The 20357-nt window shown below is 37.8% G+C and overlaps 1 protein-coding gene across 3 annotated transcripts in view; it reads right to left on the bottom strand.

Moving 5' to 3' along the window:
* Nucleotides 1–736: 736 nt before the first annotated feature.
* Nucleotides 737–20357, bottom strand: part of LGSN (lengsin, lens protein with glutamine synthetase domain) — a 57895-nt gene continuing 38274 nt past the window's right edge. For 2 of the 3 annotated variants that reach the window (XM_058021263.1, XM_058021265.1), the window contains exons 2-4: nt 13289–14285; nt 3532–3710; nt 737–1936 (exon numbers count right to left, since the gene is read on the bottom strand). In XM_058021263.1, coding sequence (XP_057877246.1) covers nt 737–1936; nt 3532–3710; nt 13289–14285 — 2376 coding nt within the window. Of the gene's footprint in view, nt 1937–3531; nt 3711–13288; nt 14286–15348; nt 15409–20357 lie in introns of all 3 variants that reach the window. The other variant, XM_058021264.1, reaches the window with a different exon arrangement.

The following is a 20357-nucleotide window of genomic DNA, read 5'->3' as shown; positions in this document are numbered from 1 at the left end:
TTTTTTATTGCAAAGTGGCCTGACACTGCTGACTTTCCATTAACTATTCCCATTTCAAGTCACCACTTGATTTCTTTTAATATTTTTATTAACTATAATTCTTGAAAACTCCATTCAGCAGCAGAATTCATGATGTATAGATTACTATATAATCCATCCTGTCTTTTTTGTTTATACCCATTAAGATACTGATTCCTGCCTCTCAGGCCCTACAGCCTCAGTCCTTTGCCCCTCTCTCTACAATGTTCATTGTTCTAGCTTATGCTTAAATCAAACTCATATTCTTTTGGTTTAGCAACCCATCAGTTACTGAATAGGCTGTAACAAATGCCACAAGCATGCTGAACATGAAATTCCCCACCTTCCCCAGTTCTAAACCGCACTCCTCATCACTGTCCCCATCACTCCCATTTTTCTGCATGTTATATGGTCCTGTTACAGTTGAATAGTTGCTCTTGTCCATTTCACCTTCTCTTTTCTTCTTTTCACCAGCAGGTCTGCCAAAAAACCCTCCACCTGTTTCTTAAAAGGTTGTTAATGTCATTCCATTAATGTATCAACTTTGTGCTGCATGAATGTAATGGACAATTAAGTGTAATTACCATGTACTATACAAAGGGGGGGGGGGGAATCTCAAAGCATTAAAACATTTTTAACTATATTTAAAACTAATTTCAAGAATCTGAGCCATTCACTGTATGCATTTACACAGCATCACTACAGAAGAGTGTTCCTTCTAAATAAAATATCCCAGGCATTTATTCCTTTCACTATCCATTTCTTCGGTTTCTAACTCATAGTGTTTCATGGCGACAAAGTATCGGATAAAAGTTTCGCCTAATGCTTCCTTAATGCACGTGTCTTTCTCAAGTGCAACCAGAGCATCTTCTAGTTTCAGAGGGATAGAGGAGTGTTTCAGATCAGCAGTGTGATTTTCCTCCTCAAGCATATCATCATACCTGAGTCCTCTCTTCACTCCATCTAGGCCTGCAGCAATAGTAGCAGCAAGGACCAGGTACGGGTTTGCTGCAGCAGAACTTAATTTATTCTCTATGTAAGTGCCTTTTCCACCATGGCACTTGACATTAAAGGCGCAGCTGTTATCATTATATGCCCACTTTGCATTTACAGTTTCTTTTGATTCTTTACTGTACTTAGAATAAGACTTGCGGCAGCTGGTGGTGGGAGCCATCAGGCAGCTGATAGCTGCTGTGTGTGCCAAGAGACCTGACAACCAGTTTTTTCCAAGCTCTGAGAGCTCCTCAACTCCATAACCGGCAGAAAACAAATTCTTCTGGCCATTCAGGTCCCACAGGCTGTGTGATAGAGCCCCCGAATTGTAGAATCCTGATTCTGAGAAAAAGCTAGCCACGTAGTTATACTTCTTAGCCACCTCTTTAAGGCCTGTTCTAAATGTGAAGGCACTGTCAGCTGCATCTAGGCCAAATGCTGGATGAAATGTGATCTCCATTTGCCCAGGCCCACTGGAAGAAGAAAAGCTTTCAATGTTGGCACCAGCATAATACATTCCTTCAATGAGCTCCTGAATGAAAGTCTGGTCATGGTTGTTTAGTATCGTGGCTGCAGGAAAGGATATTGTCTTTGAATTTACAACCTCAGTAATGCCATAAATACAAAATTCATAAGTGAATGCAGAGTGCAAAGAAAAGCCATTGTCCTGAAGCTGGCTCAGCTGTTTCTTGGCTATGTGCCTTGGGGAGGTCATTAGTGGGGTGCCCAGCACGGTGAAGGAATCACATATCACTCTTGCAGTCTGCTCAGTCCAGGGTAGTATTCGAAATGTTGATAAATCAGGGTTCAGAATTATGTCACAATTGAAATTGGTTGCATTTATGTACTCTAATTCATTATCTTTGGGATTCAGCGTCAGTTCAAGGTAACTTCTGGGCATGGCAATACCATGAATTGCTTTCTCCTAAACACAGAGCAGAATGACATATTACCAAACCAGGAAACAGCTCAATGGTATTTTTATGTATGTAAAAGACAAAAAGTTCAGATTGTCAGGTAGAACAATGATATTATTGAAAAAGAGCACTAAAATGCAGTGATCACTGATGTGAAGGGTAAGAGCCAGTTGCTGTGTCTTTATAAAGCAGAACAACTTTCTGCAAGATTGTTAATGAAAACTCTGACATCAATGATCATTTTTAAAATTTTCATAAAGGACAAAAAATTGTTCAACATGTTTCTTGCATGGTTTTTACATAATTATGGGTATCACCAGTTAGGTGCACAATTTGCAAGTCAGACTTTTATCTACAGTTAGTCTGTCTAGCTACCATTTTTTTAAGTAGACCCAAGTGACCACACAAGACTCATATAAATTCATTTCAGGCTGTAACTTCTCTTTAAATACTGTTTTTCAGATGCAATATTTAATAGAAAAATCTCACTTTCTAGACTTAAAAAGTTTGGGCAAAATGCAGGGAACCACTTACAGGTGACAAAAATTCATAATTATACATTCTTCTCCATTTGAACAGAAAGTTTCAACTAATGAAGATGAAATGCAGGCAAGACCCCAAGGAAGGATCATCTACCTTTGATCAAGCACCTTTACAACTTCCCTTATGGTCAAACATTTTTCTGATGAAAGCTACAATTAGGCCAAGTTCTATCAAGTGAAATTTGGCTCATATTTACATCTTACCTTTATTCTTCTAAGAGAAAAAATTGCCATTTGTGTGAGCACAGGAGACTGAACAAAATCAGAAAGGAGAAATCTCAGAGCTGAAAATAGCCAATTTTGCATTTCATATGGAAACTGCATATGGTGGCTTCTCTTAATGTGAATGAATGAATGAATGAATGAATGAATGAATGAATGAATGAATGAAGTCTTCTTTTAAGCAGGTGGCAGTCAACAGTACCAATATGTGACACTCATAACCAAATTCTGATGATCTCTGCTCCAAGATGTCTAAGCTGCCCCTCTGGCACTGAAAAAGGTGTCAAAAGTGACTACCCCATAGTAGTACCTCTCCCTCCTTGAACATCATTACCTAATTTATCCTGCTTCCTAATTGGATTTTTATTTGCTTAATCATTACTATGACAAATATTGCTGTTAAATCATTGTGCAACTCAATGATATTTTCCTATCTTATTGATAATTATGATAATTTTCTTAACTAAAATTATTGTATTTTCAGTGATTTTATTTCTCTCAGTGTTCATTCCTTTCTTTTTTCAATTTAGAAATGTTTGGCAAACTAAAAGTTTTATAATGCGTTGAATCTGAAAAGATATTTCTGAGGGTAGAGATAATTAGAACTTCAAAGAACTGAAAGTACTAGCCTTATCTAATTAGATTAGTATTTGGAGGAGAGGAGGAATAAATGATTGCAGTGACGAAAGGAGTCTAGATCCTTTGGGAACATGAGCAAGGGGAGGGAACAGATAATTTGTTCTAAGTTGGAGTTGCTGCCTGCAGTATGAAAAAATATATAATTTAAGGATGGGGGCATGAAAACACATAAAGATACAACTAGAAAATAAAAAGCTTACTTGGAAAAAACGAGAAGGAACATTCTTTGATCTTGACACACCATGGAGGTCTATTGATTCAAATCTGACAAACTGCACGTTGTCCCTGGCCATCTGCTGCTTAATAAACTCAATATGAGAGAACAGGTAAAGGAGAGTTGAGTTTCCGAGGCCGTTTACGTCAGGGTCTCTGTTGAATGCTAGAAATGAAGAGGAGTGTTCACGTCAAACAAAATGATGAATGCTGGAATAAGGCTCTCCTGAAAAGTGCAACAGTATGAAATTGTGGCATGGGGTATAAAAACAGAAATGACAAAAAGACATGGATCATGAAAGAGTTTTGCAAATAAACACAAGTATTTTTCCCTGGCATCCTGTATAAAATTCCTTATTTTTTTGGAATGGTCTTTTGTTTAAACTCTTTTTCAAGTTAAGAAGAGAACACGTGGTAATACCAGGAATTTATGAGGTTTGTTGAGGGTTTTTAGGAGCAAAAGCAGTAACTGGATACCTATTTCCCACTGAAAACTGACAGAATACAGGTGCTGTTTCTTCAATGACTTCGTAGAGTGTGTTGATACGGAAACATAATAAAAAGGCACTTGTCTTCTACTAAACCTTTCTCAAGGCCTCTTGAGGAGGATTACTTTCTTCTCCAGCACTGGCAGTGACTTTTAAGGGAAGTTTAGGCATTTATACATCTGCTGTTATGGAGTCATCAACTGTATTGCAGAAGCTGTAGGGCACTATAAACTTCTTGACATGAAGGCAATTACACCTGAGTACAACTTCTATAACAGAGCAGAGAGATGGGCACAGAAACTTCCTTTCTCCAACCTCAGTCTCAGTCTGCTTTTCTTTGGAGTATCTACGCATTATTTTTATTCAGGTTAAACTACATAAGGCATTAACTTCCACTTGATACAATAAACTAAACCAAGAGTAAAATTTTATATTAACAGGCAAAAAATTGGGAAAAATATATTTCTTTTCACATTTCTGGGAGAAAAGTGTTCCGTTCTTCCTGAGGATGTGTGCAGATGAATTTTTGCAGACGTTTCAAATCCACAGTGAAAGATCACCAGCAGCAAGCCTTCACCACCAACAACCTTCAAGTGGAAGTTTAAAGCTTCCTGCTGAGGCACTCTTAAGGTTGGTGGGTCCATCCTAATCTCTCCAGTAGCAAAGCACCCAAACTAGAGCAGATCTCCTCTAGCAGGAGCCAGCAGGCACAAACACAGCCTTTTGACCTCCCCTTTGGGGCAGGTAGGACTGCCAGTTGCAAGGCTTTAAGAAGATTCACCAGCTGGCCCAGCACAAGGCTGTCAGATTATTCCCTAAGAAGGCCACAAATTCATCTGTAGTCACAGACTTCTCAGAATCTTTGAGTATTGCTGGAGCATCCTCCAGCTTAGACGGCAAGAATGATATTTTAGGTCAGTCAAGTAAGAAAAAGTTAAGTAATAACAGTGCTTCCTGAGGAATGGCAGCTGAAAACACAGAACAAAATTTAAGTAAATAGGAGAACAGAGTAAAAATTGAACAGAAAGAAAATAATTTTGTCACATACACTTCTCTTCATGACATCTTTCTCTTTGGCCTGTTTCAGCTCTAAATTCCTTATGGACATAGCTTTTTCATCCCCAATGTCTTCTATAAGCACTGGAGCAATATGCCCTTTAAAAGATGAGTATTAAATAAGGAAGTCCTGCTTAAATATTCTGTGCAACACTCAGTCTGCTGTAGGTGCTGCCAAAACACAAGAGCAAGCAGAGAGGACTGGCCTTGCCCTGCCTGTGCCACCAAGTTATTTGAACACCATTTCAGTCATCCTTCAGTCATGTTGTTTTACAACATATGAGTTTACTGGCATTTACCAGAATAGACTTTTTGGAACATGACCAATATTTAGGTTTTTTATTAAGAGGTATAAACTGTGGCTGTTTAATAATTTAACAGAACTTTAAAAGATTCTGAAAATCTTCTTAAAGTTTATATCAAGAGAAGTTTTTTTTATTCCAGGGACAGAAATCTGAGGCTTTTACCTTTAAAGCTGTGCTCGATGCCTCATTTTATAAGTTTAGTTTCCTTGGCAAAGATGGTAAACATTTCCTGTCAACCACCTGTCACACTGAGATTTTTATGTCTTTGTATTGTTCAAAGTAAGGATTGGCTGACAACCCTTGACATCAGTCAACTTTTAATGGGAATTTTGCAAGTATTTCTTAAAATTTCCTGAAATGTTGTCTGCTAAATTTTCATCTACTAAACAAATATTTTTTAGGTAAAAATATACAAAAAATGAAAAAAAGCAGCTTTAATTCTCCTCCAATTAATTCTTTAAAACAGTATTCCGAGAGATAAAGATTCTATTAATCAGTATCTAAGAAAAACACAAATTTTATGTCATATTATTGATGCATAAATTCATTTTAAAAGTACAGCTACAAATATACTTAATTTAAACATCTGCCAATGGCAGATGATTTTCCAAATTTTATATATGTGTGTCTTGGAGCTAAAGTTATTTAAATAAATACATAATTCCATATGTGAACAAACATTAACAGAGAATTCATACACATACAATTTTTCTAAAGAACACTAAGAAAGAAAAAATTAATAACTAAAAGGGCAAGAATTTGTCTTCTACAATCAAAGATATTTTTAAATTATGAGAATAAATTGTATATATTGGTCTGTATTAGTCTAGAATTAATCTATATACCCGTGTAGACACCCTGCTAGTCAAAAGACACTTATTCATCTACAAGAGCTTTTTCCATAATCTTTTAGAATCACCAGAAACAGTTATGCAGCCTTCACACACTCTTTAGAGTTCATCTTTTGCATCATTTTCAGATTAGCTTTCTCATTGAAATAATGTTTCTGTAAATTGTAAGATAGAAAAAAATGTCACCTCTGATTGATTTTGGAAATACGTGAGGGGATTCTACTGCATAGGACCCAAAATATATTTTCTTGGTAGCCGCTAAATAAATCACTGTCAAACTACATCCATGATTCTAACAATTATTAAAGTTTGGAAAAGTATAGCAGGGAACTCAGTACTCTGCCTTTACTCAGTTCATATGGTCATTATCCAGAGCATTAGCTACTAGAGGTAATGTAGATAATACATATTTGACAGGCTTAGCTGATTTAGAATCACAGTCTAAAAGTTTTACATTCTTCTAAGGGAGGATTCTGTTCACAAGTGTAACTTTTTCTCTAGGTTTCTGAGTGCCTGGAAATAAGGGCGTCTTCCTTTTCGTTTCAGAAAATCTTGTTAAAGAAAGTTCAATGAGATGCTCAAATTTTTGTTCGTATTTTCATTGTAAAAATTAAATAAAAAATACAAACTGGCCGTCTTTCTTTAAGCAAATCATTGAATATCTACATCAGTTTGGGAGGACACAGGAAAGGATGTTTGTTTGTCTATGGTTCTGTCTGCATTTCCCATTTAAGTTACCACTGAGAAACAATTGGTAATATTCCCATTTTTCCTGTAATTAGTACAAAATATCTACAAATACAAACTATCTTCACATATTTAAAACATATTAATTGCACAAAATTAAAAATATTACCATTATTATTGTTATTATTATTATTAGAGGAGTGCCATTCTTAGATTATTAATATTTAAATAATCCAGATTGCTAAGAGCAGCTGGGGCAAATAGTTGACATCAGCTTTCCCTTCTCAGCAAGAGAAAAGCACCAAAAGAGAAGAAAGTGAATGTCACAGATCAATCTCTCATTTTCAACTTGTTCAAGGGTGTTAAACCACACCACAACTCAAGTGAACAGTTTCTCAGTTCTAGAAGAGGCTGCTATGTTAGAAATCTAACAGGGGACGCTCTGAAGATCTTTGTTTGACCACTTTACAAAAACAGACACCTTGTGTTGATTTCTCATTCACCAGAAATGAGTCCCACAAGATAATCACACAAACACACTCCTCTAAATCCTTTGGAAATTACTGTCAGAACCAGTTCAAATATGTCTGCTCTTCCTTACAGTATTCTGGTTTATATTGTTAAGAACAGCCAGTTTACTTGTTTTACACAGCACATTATTTACTTTCTCACTTTTGCCTTCAAACCTTAAGCACCTTTATTTCTCAAACCTTTTGTGACAGCTTTTCCTACAGCTGATATAATTCTTATTGCTACTTTTCTATTCCCATCTGGTTTTTTGACATGGTAAGTAGATGAGTTGCATTCAAATGCTCTATTGATGTAAACAGTGATCAGAAACATCATAACAGTTGAAAAAATATGTAATTTCCATTTCTTTCTCTCCTAAAAAAATGTTTCACCAAAATTGCTTAATGATTTGATTTCTGCAGTAAAGCACATAAAAAGTTGTTTTCTACCTTATATTTTAACTCACATATGAGACTCTTAACAGGGCAATAAATATGTAAGCCTACTAGAAACTCTCAAAGGATACGAAACAGCAAAAATATTTCCCTGATCTGTTTGACAGTGAACTTTTCAAGTTCGTTTTTTTCCATTTATTTCTTTGTCTCATGAAGGTCTGCTTTATTTTTTAAACTGAATTGCAAAGCAGGCTTTTTACTGGCATGACCATGGAGAAGCTAGGCTTTTTCTTGAGTTCTCTGGCTAATTTAGATACTGTCATATAGCTTCAATCGGCCATGAATTATGGTTTCTAAACTGTATGATAACAACATGACACAGCTTCTCAGAGAAGATACATCTTCAAGAGTCAAATGCAAAGTACATTTTTATCTTTCAATAAGTGAGACATGACATAAATAACCTATATTTTACTACATTCCAGGATATTTTATATAATATCTGCAATGAATGAGAAAATCATCACAGTTGTGTACAAAATTTAGAGGATTTGAAAACAAAATGTGCGGGTGTCTGAAAGAAATTTAAGTTGCATTTCCCTTACATTAGATCCAATCAAACAATTTTTGGGACCTTTAACTATTACTGTAAAGAAAGCAAGCATCTCCAGTGGGTGGGAAGAATTACTGTCAGAATACACTTCTTTCTCACAGAATCATGCCATGACTAGCTTACAACAAATACCAGAGACAGATGAGTTGAATCTCAGCTGAAAGAGGACAAAATAGATCAGAAAGACTGGATGCAAGTCCTGTCTGAGCATTTTTCTTTCATACAGATTAAGAGGAAAGATGGGAAATCATGCAGAGTCATAGAGGAGGATGATTTCATCTGTTAGTATGGAAGATAAAAGACTAAAGAGTTTTTGGTTATTTTGGTTTGTTCTTAGAGTTTGTTATGTGAAAAAGAAATGCTCAGTTGTATACAGCTTAGTTTGTAAAGAAAAGGAAAGGAAAAGAAAAAAAAATGTTTTTCAACAGAAAATAAGGGCAAGCAAGAGGGTTTAGAAAGGAGCTGAACTTCAGCCCTGCTATGCTCCAACTCTGTTCAAAACATAGAAAAAGAGAGAAAAACTTTGTTGAGCCACAGAAAAGGCATGGGGAAAGAACATGAAGGAACAGTTTATCTTTTGTTCTTCACTTTAGGAGAACTGCAAGAATGGCACAGATTGTATCACACACAAAGTGGAAAAGAGCACCAAGTGAAAAAGACAGTCCCAAATCCCAAAGTAAGACATTGCTATGCTGCATGAATTACAGCAGAGGCAGTGACTGTGAAGCGACCACTTATATTCCCTGATTGTCCACCTGCAGCTCTCAAAAATCTCCATTTCTGTTTCCTTGTGACTGACTGGTTTTGCTGAGCAGAATCAGTGGGGGCAGATGTCTCCTCCAGGTGAGCACAGGGACAGTGAAACCACATGGGGAGTTGAAATTTGGTTCAGACTGTGTGAGCAAATTTTTGTATGTCAAAAGAGAAATGCCTAGGCTATTTCTTTGCTGAAGGATTGATAATTCTGTCCCTAAATATTAGGTAGCATCATTTGTTAGTGCCTCATTATTAAAAATAATAGCTTTGAACAAGTCAAGAGTGAAAATATGAGGTTAATATTGTAATAGAAAACAAGATTTCCTGTAGGATTGATGAAATCCACTTCTAAGTATGAAATACAGCCTGCTAGTATCTTCTTGATATGTTTTTCTTTAAAAAGCCAAGTTAACAAAGGAACTTAGTGTTTGGAGTCAGCATGTGATTCTTGAAGCATTCAGACTTTCTTGTGCACTTGAAATTTCAACAGTCTCTAGGTTGAACAGCCACTGCAGCCATAGCTGAAACATATTTTCTTTCTTCAGTTTCCTCTCAAGCAGTTCTTGGCCTCATGTTGGTCATATTTACATGGCCATGTACTTGACATATACTCAAGAATACGAGTGCTGTTGAGAGGAGCTGCTTTGGGAGCTGTCCTGGATGCCCAGCTCTGCAGTCTGCACCGAGTAGATTTTAAAACACTTTTTATCCTGGCTACCTACCAAGACACACAAAGCAAATTTGAAGCCTCAGGTGAGAGACTTTTTCCCGTGCTTTGCTCACCTACAGCTACCTGGGGGTGATGCAGTTTCCTAAGGTCCAGAAGAGCAATTTCTCCTCAGCCTGTGGGATGTCACCAGGCTCGGCTGGTCCTTGTGCCCAGAGTGCCTGTGGCTGCTGAGGCCACCCTCAGCCCCTGGCCCTGGGAGCCCACACACCCCTGTGTCAGAGGGGATGATACACCAAGAGTCTGGGGCATCATGATCCTTGGCTGCTTCATGTTGCTTGAATAAAGTTATTTCCTCTGGCCGCTATAGAATTAATATTCTAATTTAGTAGCACACAGAGCAGCACCTGGTAGCATTTCAGTTCAGAGAGATCAGTACACACCCCCCCTATGTGTTATACACCATACATGCAGCACATGCATGAATTCATCCTGTGTGCATGTACATACCATGAATGGTTATGTAATACTACCTGCATCTTTTACTGTTATCCTCATCCTTCGCTGTTTGGAACCATCCCTCTTTGTCTCCCAAGAATGCAGGCACTGAACAGCTTAAGAAGCACCTGGTAATTGATGACTACATACCAGCTTGCAGAAATTCACATCCTTATCAGATATAGACACTTCAGCAAATAAAATTCCTAAATTCGGGGTAGTGCTGACAGCATATTCACCTAATTAGCTGCATGTGTTAGTTTCTACCTTTCTTTTTCTTCCTTTCTAGCTTTAGATTGAATTTTATCTCTAGATTCAGCTCCAGTTTCTCTGACATTGTTCAAGTAACATTTTTCTTACTAACCTGAGTATCTTACATGTCTGCTTCTTTCCTTTTATTTCTTCCCATGCTCAAGTACTTATTTACAAAAGATATTGCAAGAAATGGACAAAATGCAGATCAGAATTTTGGAAAAAATATATGGATTTATCATTTTAGAGAGATGTTAGCCATGTAACTAACATGACTGTGTATAAATCCTCTGATGTACTCTGAATCACTGATACTCAGCTACATGTTTTAACCTTTCTACTGCTGATCTCTAGAGATTATCCCTTAACTGTGTACTTTTATAACAATAAAGTATATTCCTGTTTTGACCATATCTCAACACTGAGTAGATCAGAAATATAACTTCTTGCAATTTTTTTCAAACATTTGGGATGAAGTCTTCTGATTTGAGCAAGTTCAAATATTTGAAAACTTGCAAATGATTGGAGATTGTATTTCAGATCTACTCAAAGTCAAGATATCTTTAGATCCAAGACTTCAGGCACTTTTGGTAACTGAAATATTAACATAATGTTTTAGTCCAAAAAATTGCAAATGTTTAGGATTTGATCTTATCAATCAATAAATTACCACAGGCAACAATGAAATACTTTTATGCAAAGGCTCATTAAACAGCGCAGAAATTTATCTAAAACTTTCTTTTCTTCAGTTAACTTAATGAATGTATTCAATGAAAATTAATTTTTGAACACATACAGTTCTTATTAAGTAGAAACTATTTCTGTGCATTCCATTAACCAGTTGAAATGCACAGTGAGGCCTACAGCTTGTTTGGTCAAAGCCAAATGGAACCCAAACCCCGTGAGATTCCAAAACCTTTGTTTCTGAATACTTTTCTGCTGAGACAAAGCAGTTTTCTTTCTCCCAGCTCCCTTCATAGTTACTTCTCCCCTGTAGGTGTCTACAGCCACCACTGCCACCAGTCATACAGGGCAGGGTTGATCCCAGGCAGCTTTAGACATCTCAGAGTTAGACAAATGGCCTCAACTAATCATCACGGGGCTTCTTCCCCTCGGAGTGGAAATATACACCCACCTTCAGAGGTCAGTTTTTCACCTACCTCTAATACCTCTCTGAAGAGAAAATGCCTCTCTTTACTGACTAGGTAAAAAGCTTGAATTATCTACTTCGTGCTGAGTGGTTACAACTGGGTTAAAATCTCCCTGTGGAATCTACAACTAATCTGATCAGTTCCCTCTGCCTTGTAAGTGGTGTTATGATAAAGAATAATTAGTCCTATGTTTTAAAATATACTTGCTGGTTTTGCAGACAATGAGAACACAGTACTGTTAAAATTTGATAATGAATTTTGCTAGCCTTTAACAATGTGATAAACAATGTAGTCTGGAAAGGGAGCAACATCAAGAACAGGCTGAGAAATAATGCTCTAAAGTTTTTATTCTAACAGACATGAATAGAGAGTGGTTCAAGTGTGAAGTATGTTTTCACATCTTTGTATTTCTCATGCAGTGCCTTGAATAAACACTGATACTGTTCATGGATTTCTTTTTCAGACTTGTTCAAACTGGGTAATACAAAATGTCTGCCAAGAAATCCTGCTGCAGCTGATAACAATTGACATGTTCAAATTGTCCATTTTCAGAATATCTATAGCAGGGTTTCTATCCATCTGTCAGGAGACTTGAAAAAAGCAGGATAAATTAATATTATTGTAAACATTTCATTGTTATTATTACATTTTCTTATGTAGTTAATGATGGATAAAATATTTTATCAATGAAGAGATTCATATTTCTTGTATTAGCAAGATAAGTCAAAAGGCAAGATATCTGTCCTGGAAAGCTGATGATGTGATCTTGTACTGATGCTCATGGAAATGTATTAATCTCATATTCATACAACTGACAAACTGATGTTTTTGTGCTTCCTAAAAACAGAACAACAAACTGTTCAAACCCATTACATTATCACAGCTAATAATAGTTTTCAGTTTGTTGATCCATCTAGCCCAGAAGCTTTTACAAAGAAATCACAGCCTATTAGTAGCAATTAATTGTCTCTACAAACGCTTCCAAAATGGACTTACTGAACAGCATGAAAATAAGTGGAAGTTTTCTCTGCCTCATTTGCTTTTCTTGCTCTATAATTTGCAAGAGATGTTTTTTGCGTTCCAGTCCTCTCACAAGACAAATAATTGAAAACACCATTCCTACTTTGGAACAATTTCTACTGCTGTAAATGTTTTTTAAAAAATAAGCTTTAAGAAGTGCAGATGCCATCAGAGCTTTGCAGTATGGGAAATGCTGCCTTCACTCAGTTTAAATGAGGAAATATTTTCGTTTTAGTGAAAAAGACATGACCACTTGTGCATGAATGGTTTGGGCAGGCAGTTGGGCTTTATAAATGCCTTGCTTAAAAAAAACAAATAGAAAAAGCAGCATAGATATAGAGCACAATATCCAACCCATCCTGATCACACAGAAACCACAGGTGTCAGATCTCTCATGCACTAGCTCCAACTTAAATTTGCAGCTTAGCAAAACACCACAAAACAACAGGAACATTTTCTTTAAGGGGAGAGCAGGTGATGTTTAAGCATCCTTACCGTCGAGGCCTGGGGAGGAGTCAAACTGCACCTCAGGAGCTGTGCTGTCTGCAGGTGTCGGAGCTGCTGCAAGTCCCAGAACAAGGTGATCCACATCGCTTCCCCCTGGTTGCTGCTGATCAGAGCCGGCAGAGCTGAGGACCAGGATGGTTTTGCTCTGCTGCCCCATTCCCTCCTTGTGGAAGCTGAGATACTTTTGCTTTTCCTCTCCAAAATGGGGACTAAAAGTCCCAAAGGGCCGGCCCTGCTTGTCAGATGCTTCCTCCCGGGGTTTCAAATATTTCTGAGCAAAAGCGCCGCCTGCCTTGCCACAGAAATTGGGCCCATGAGAAGGCAGATGACCTTCACTCAGCAGGTTTTTCAACTCTTGCAGACTTCGTTTAGAAATGCCAGGAGCCCCCTTGAAGGCCTCTCCAGTTCGGCTCCCTGGCATGGATGTGGCACTTCCCAGGGAGCCCATCTTTGTCACGTGAAACTTGACAAGGTTTTCTTCCATCCCACCCCGTTCTCCTGGCCTACCCCCTGCCTGCTCACTGTGCTTCTCCCTCTGTGCTGCCTCCTTGCAGCCACCTTTCTCTGCAGCCCTCACAGGCTGCACACTTGTGGGCAGCTTCGTCTGGGCTGCTGTATCTGTTTCCTCATGCATTTTTCCTGGTATTCTTTTCCCAGTATCTGCATATTCCTGGCTTTCTCGTGTTTCTCCACACGTGTCTTCTTTACCATCGCTGCCAGAGTTGGAATTGTCATGACCTCTTCTGTCCTTTTGTGCTGCAGGAAAGGTACTGGGGTTTTGGAGAGACTGCTCTGATGGCAGCTCTGAGCAACCAGTGGTTCCTTTAAGTGGACAAGGATCTGGGATTTTTGAGGTGCGGGACAGCTCCATCTTCTCATTTTCTAGAGGAGGAACATACTTTGTAGGACCTTTGATTCCCTTTTTCTTTCTGAAACCACATATATTGTTGCCATCAACTTCATCATTGTCACTTTCAGATGTGTTCTGTAACCAGCAATAAAATATACAACCAAACATGCATGAATGACACAAACATGGCAATGGAGCACTACCACCTGCTGCATTCACCTTGTAGTACTTCCACTACTTCTTGATAATGGAAATCTCAAAAGTGAACACTATTTTTGATCTTTAAAATATATCACAGAATTCTTTTTCCTATGTTTTTCAACAAAATTGGAGAGAACACCTTCATAATACTACTCTTAGGCAGATTTAGTAGATTATAATACAAGACATACTACATTGTGTGACATCATTTACCAAATGTGCCCTTCGAAGTTGAAAAAATGTATTTTAATACTTACAATTAAGTATAATCCTGGTCACATTAAAAGTATTTGTATTTATAAAGGAAATTTATTGCCCTGAAACCAGAACACCGGCAATTTTATGAGTGTGAGAATTGAAACCTGAAAATAAGCAGCTTTTAAATTAATTTCAGGATGTAATTTGGACAAATAACTTTCAGAACAGTTTCAAAAGGAAAAACTCATATTTGGATGTTTAAACAGGAAAGAAGATTATGTTTACCTTTATATATGATACTGATATAGCTTATATTGTAGTGGTGGGAGCAGATTTTAAAATGGATGTAATCCTGTGGAAAAAGTGGAAAAAGGAGCTACAAAAAGTAAGGTGCTTGCATTATGCCCAGATATATCAAGTGTCTGGATCACCATCTGTCCTAAATATCCTGATCTTATCTCAAGTGTGATTAATTTGATGGTGACAGGGAAAGGGACAGGAAATCAAAACAAGACATTTTCAAATTAAAAAAAAAATTTGCACAGATTTCAATATTGTGAGTGATTAATTGTCACGATAGTGATTGAATTCTTCATTTCACAATGTCTTATAAAAGACTTATTTTAACCAAAATCACTGCATATCCAATCACAAACTGTTACATTATTAATGAATACCTACGCAAGTATGTATTTAAGAGACATGAACACTACTTGGCTTGCTTGGATTGGGCTGGAATTAGCACCAGTAAAAACACTGGGAAATCAGGGGATATCCTCTGAATGAGACCATTCTTTACCTTTTCCACAAAGGAATAATCTGCACTCTCTCCAATTTCTGGATTTCCAGAAGAAGGGATCTGCACAAAAGCAAAGTGAATGCCAGTCTGGGTAAGGCAAAAGTGATTTCTTTTGGAAGACAAGAGCATGTAGAAGGAAAGGCAGAAGCATCCAGTGTGCATATGCAATGAAGCAGCATGGCCTACATTAAGTTCATTAAGACCTCCCCTTTTTTACTATTTTCTCACCATACTCTTTTCCATCATTTTGTAGTCAAAAGAGGTTCACAGCTTCTCTCCTAAAGAAGAGCTCACAGGAATGTTTCCTCCCTCTCTCCCGCCTCTCCCAGTTTACCATGACGGGCTGTATGTCCAGCTGCTCTGGATCTCACTGGCTGTATGTCCAGCTACCTTGGATCTCACTGGCTGTATGTCCAGCTACACTGGAGCTCACTGGCTGTATGTCCAGCTGCTCTGGACCTCACTGGCTGTGTGTCCAGCTGCTCTGGATTTCACTGGCTGTATGTCCAGCTGCTCTGGATCTCACTGGCTGTATGTCCAGAGCTGCTCTGGATCTCACTGGCTGTATGTCCAGCTGCTCTGGAGCTCACTGGCTGTATGTCCAGCTACTCTGGAGCTCACTGGCTGTATGTCCAGCTGCTCTGGATCTCACTGGCTGTATGTCCAGAGCTGCTCTGGATCTCACTGGCTGTATGTCCAGCTGCTCTGGATCTCACTGGCTGTATGTCCAGCTGCTTTGGATCTCACTGGCTGTATGTCCAGCTGCTCTGGATCTCACTGGCTGTATGTCCAGCTGCTCTGGAGCTCACTGGCTGTGTGTCCAGCTGCTCTGGATCTCACTGGCTGTATGTCCAGCTGCTTTGGAGCTCACTGGCTGTATGTCCAGCTGCTCTGGAGCTCACTGGGACCCTGCTGTTGGCCTGGCAGGCAGCTGGCCAGCAGCTCTGTGGGGAGGATAAACAAACCCCTGACTCCCACACACATATCGTGGCAGGGACGTGCCTGTGGTGCCCATTGCAATCAAACAAGTCACTGGTGCATTCACAAGAGAAATCCTTTCCTACCCCAGTTTTAGCACTCTGTGATAATGAACCCATTTCTTCATCCAAGGGCTTTGGTTTATTGCCATAACACACCCTATAACACCCCATATAATTATTCTGGATGTTTGCTGGTACCCCTTCACATTCACCCATGCAGAATAGACCTAATCCTTACAACTCTGTATCATTAGAGAATAGAAACACAATAAAAAAAACTTTTTTGAAAAGAAAAGTGGACAAAACCAGATTTTAATTCAGAATTATAATTTTAATACTTTCCTTAGTAATACAAAAAGGGAATGAGGCTGGGGGAGAAACAGTAGTGGTGGAGGAACTGGGCTCTGCCAAACAGAAAAACACTGGTCTTAAAATAAAACATTCATAATATTTAATTTCTAAACATGTAACAATATTTTTTGAGAGAAAGTAGACAAGAGTTCCAGCTATGAAAGCTATAGTAATTTTAAAAATTATATTATCATTGATTTATGACAAATATTTACATTAATATCTTTTGTGGCAGAGGCTGCAATCATCAAAATATCTTGATTCACAATTTATGGGGTTTTCAGAATTCTTCTGTTTCCTTTGAGTAACTCAAAACCAGTAACATAATCATAACACCATATGCATTTCTGCTTTATAATGTATGCTGATAGCTATTGAAAATTTTTTAAATAGACACAATTTTTGCCTGTTATCCATATTGTAGATCTCTGAAAAATATTCAGCAAAATGACTGAAGGAAAGTTGAGCTCATCCTTTTTTACAGCACCTCTACTGAAATTAGGAAAAGGATTGTATAGATGTTTAAAGGAAAATGTCAGAAAACTACTTATTCATATAACTAGCCATTCTAAAGGATTTCACGAACACAAGGTACTATTCCCACACTATAATCCTTACCAAAACAAATTCCTTCTGAATAGACATGAGCAGGAGAAGGACTGATCACTTGTAAGTTTGTAAATGGAAATTTTCTTTTGCAACAGACCGCTAATAACTGATGCGTCTATAGTAGCTTGCAATGGGTTTTTTCTCCAGGAAGAACCAGGATATGGTACTGCAGTTTGATTTTAGACCCAAAAGAAATACTGCACTCATTACTCTTACACAAAAACAGTGATCATTTTTACTTGCAAATAAAGAAAACTCTTACAATTATACAGAAAACAACCTATTAATTACTTTAGGTCCTCAGTCCATTGTACATTTTTGCAGGGAAATGATTCTTAATTGCTAAATGAACTCAGACATTATGGAATTTCACTTAGAAAATTTCATTTCATTTCATTTTCTGCAGTGAAATAAACATTTCTATATTTGTTGCAAGGTACCACTACATCATCTCTTCATATTAAAGACAGTCAAATGCATGAGCTATAACACAGACTTAGACTTATTTGTCCAGTAGTTTATGTGGTGTGCACCATCAGAAAAGGCTTAGTATATGGGTACAGAGGGGAGACCACCCAGGAACTGGACTTATGAATTGTATGTTTAACTTTTTATTTCTTGAAAGGATTTTTTATTTCTGCAGAAGACAGGGATGGTTAAGTGACATAGTGCCTTGAAAGAGATACAGTGAGCTAGCTATAAATCATTACTTAATTTAAATGAAACATGTGTCGTGCTGTGCTGAAAGTAAAACAGTCATGGCATTAATGTAGCAAAAATTCTGACTACTTTTAATTTCCTTTCTGAGTGCTCCCACAGTTTTTGTTGCTCTGCATCAACAGCACTAGAAAATAAGCTACTTTAAAGTTCTTTTACCCAACTTTTGTTTCAGCATAAATTAATTTTTGTTTGCTGATTTTCAAAAATTTGCTTGCACCTTAAGTCAGAGGTCTTGGCAGTTCTGAAATTTGCTTCTCTGTCTTAGCAAGTGAATGCTTGGGCAGCAATTCAAATCTTCCTGCCAGAAGAATCAGCTCCAAAATACAAACAGTGTGAGCCACATTGTGTGACAGATCTGAGATTTAGGTTCTTCTTTCTGAAGTTTTATCTGATGTTATTTTTCATTGATATTTATTGGTACTTGCTCAAGCTCTGATTTCTAGGTCTACTTGTTAGGTCTACTTGTGCCAGTGCTGAAATTTGTGCTGATACATTGATCCCCTCTGCACTGGAGCTTGTACCTGATAAGGTTTCAGGTAGAGGAGGACCAGTGCAAGTCCTGCAAGAGGCAGGAAGAGTAGGATCACACTTTGTTTCCCTTTATGGATAATCTCAACTCATGATAAATAACAGTTTTACTCGTCTTCACTTTGTGCCGGCTGTGTTCCTCTGAGTACACAAGAGTCTGGATGTCTCTGTCTATCAACAGATAAGGGCCACGCTTAAGCTTTGCAGCAGCATGTTAAGGCACCATGCAGGGAGGAAGAGAAGAGAACAGAGGACAGTAACAGCAGGCAACTATTTCAGCAGATGAAATTGCTCGCTCTACTTAACCAGATTAAGCGCCGCTTCTGGCACGCGACCAGGATTCTACATCTGAGGGACATTCTATATCTTGTGATAACACAGAAAATATAAATCTAAAGCAATTTTTCTTAAGAAGTTTGTGTTCATTTTTGGGCTTTGTACAGTTCTGAAGTGAAGCATTAACTACATCTTGAAATACAGCACTGCCAAAAGGCAGTTCCACTGTAAACCTGCCGAGCTGAGAGCATTGGAAATGTAAAGGGTTGCCTTTGGGAGGAATAACAAATACTGAGTTTTGTGGTGCATGAAACAGGTGAAAATCCAGGCCAATCCTTGAACTTTTGCCTTAAAATGTTATAATGGGTGACTGAAAATATATCTGTAGTGTTCTATGTGGCAAATGCAGATGCTGCAGAGGGAACCTTCCATTTTTCTCCTACTTTTTGTTTGTGTAGGCATCAGTGTCATGACTTCAGGCAAGACTGCAAGCACTATTGTATTTTATAAACCTCTCTCAAAAACATATCGACAAAAAGAGACATGGAAATGAGAAAGATAAACTCTCAGTAAAGCATTTGAAAGGAAGGGAAAAAAGAGAGAAAAGGAGTTAGTTTAAAAGGAGCTGAGTAACTCTAGAATAAGAGCTGCAGAAGGATTTCTATCAAAGGAAAAGATGAAAGAGGCAAGGTGGAACTCTAGCAGGAGCTTTAGTATAACTAATCAACAAAATAACTCAATGTTCCTGCTACTGACTACCTGAAAAAGTGATGCAAGCATTCAACAAACAACAATAGGAACTAAGTCACATTTCTCATTTTTTATTTCATATCGTTAACTGACTGTTAAGAGGTCAACTTGTGATGGTCTTTTTGACTCAGTGCTATAGATTTTTCAAGAATGAAAGTTTATTTTTGCAAAGAACCTGTAAATGTCAAAATCTGGTAAGGCTAAGAAGTAGAAAAACGTGGGAAACTAAAACAAAACTAAAAAGTATATAGGGTTTGGTTGGATGAATTTTCTTATATATGAAAAGTTAATTGCTTCACTTAGGTTATATTTTTTTTTATCATATAAAACACTTTGAAAAACTGAAATAAAATGTTTCCAGTCTAAAAAAATGTAAAAATGTTGTTCAGGTCATGCTGACATGAGATACTGTTCTCATTGTTTGAAATTTTTTCCAGTTCTAATTCAATTCTAATTCTTTACAGTTGTCCCAGTTTGGTACATCAAGTTTATTTAATCTTTTTGTGTAGTAATAAATTTCAAATACTTGAAGCCAAGTCAGCAGGAGGTGCTGCTTGAGACCTCACACAAGAGTACCCATAAAGCAAGTAGTTCTGCGTCCAAGTGATTTCCCTGCCCCTTTCCCTGGCAGGAGGAAAGCATTGCCCTGCTGCTTCCCCAGCAACCAGGCAGCGAAGGAGCAGAGGATGCAAGAACAAATTATCTACTGCTGGGAATTAATGAAGCCTCACTGGAGTCACTGGAGCTACAAAGATTTGAACCAGGACAGAATATGGGCATGGAGTTGTACCGAGG

This window comes from Melospiza georgiana, chromosome 3 (assembly GCF_028018845.1).
Source record: "Melospiza georgiana isolate bMelGeo1 chromosome 3, bMelGeo1.pri, whole genome shotgun sequence".
Taxonomy (NCBI): domain Eukaryota; kingdom Metazoa; phylum Chordata; class Aves; order Passeriformes; family Passerellidae; genus Melospiza; species Melospiza georgiana.
Note: the sequence above shows the minus strand (reverse complement) of the source record. Positions and strands in the feature narration are given on the sequence as shown.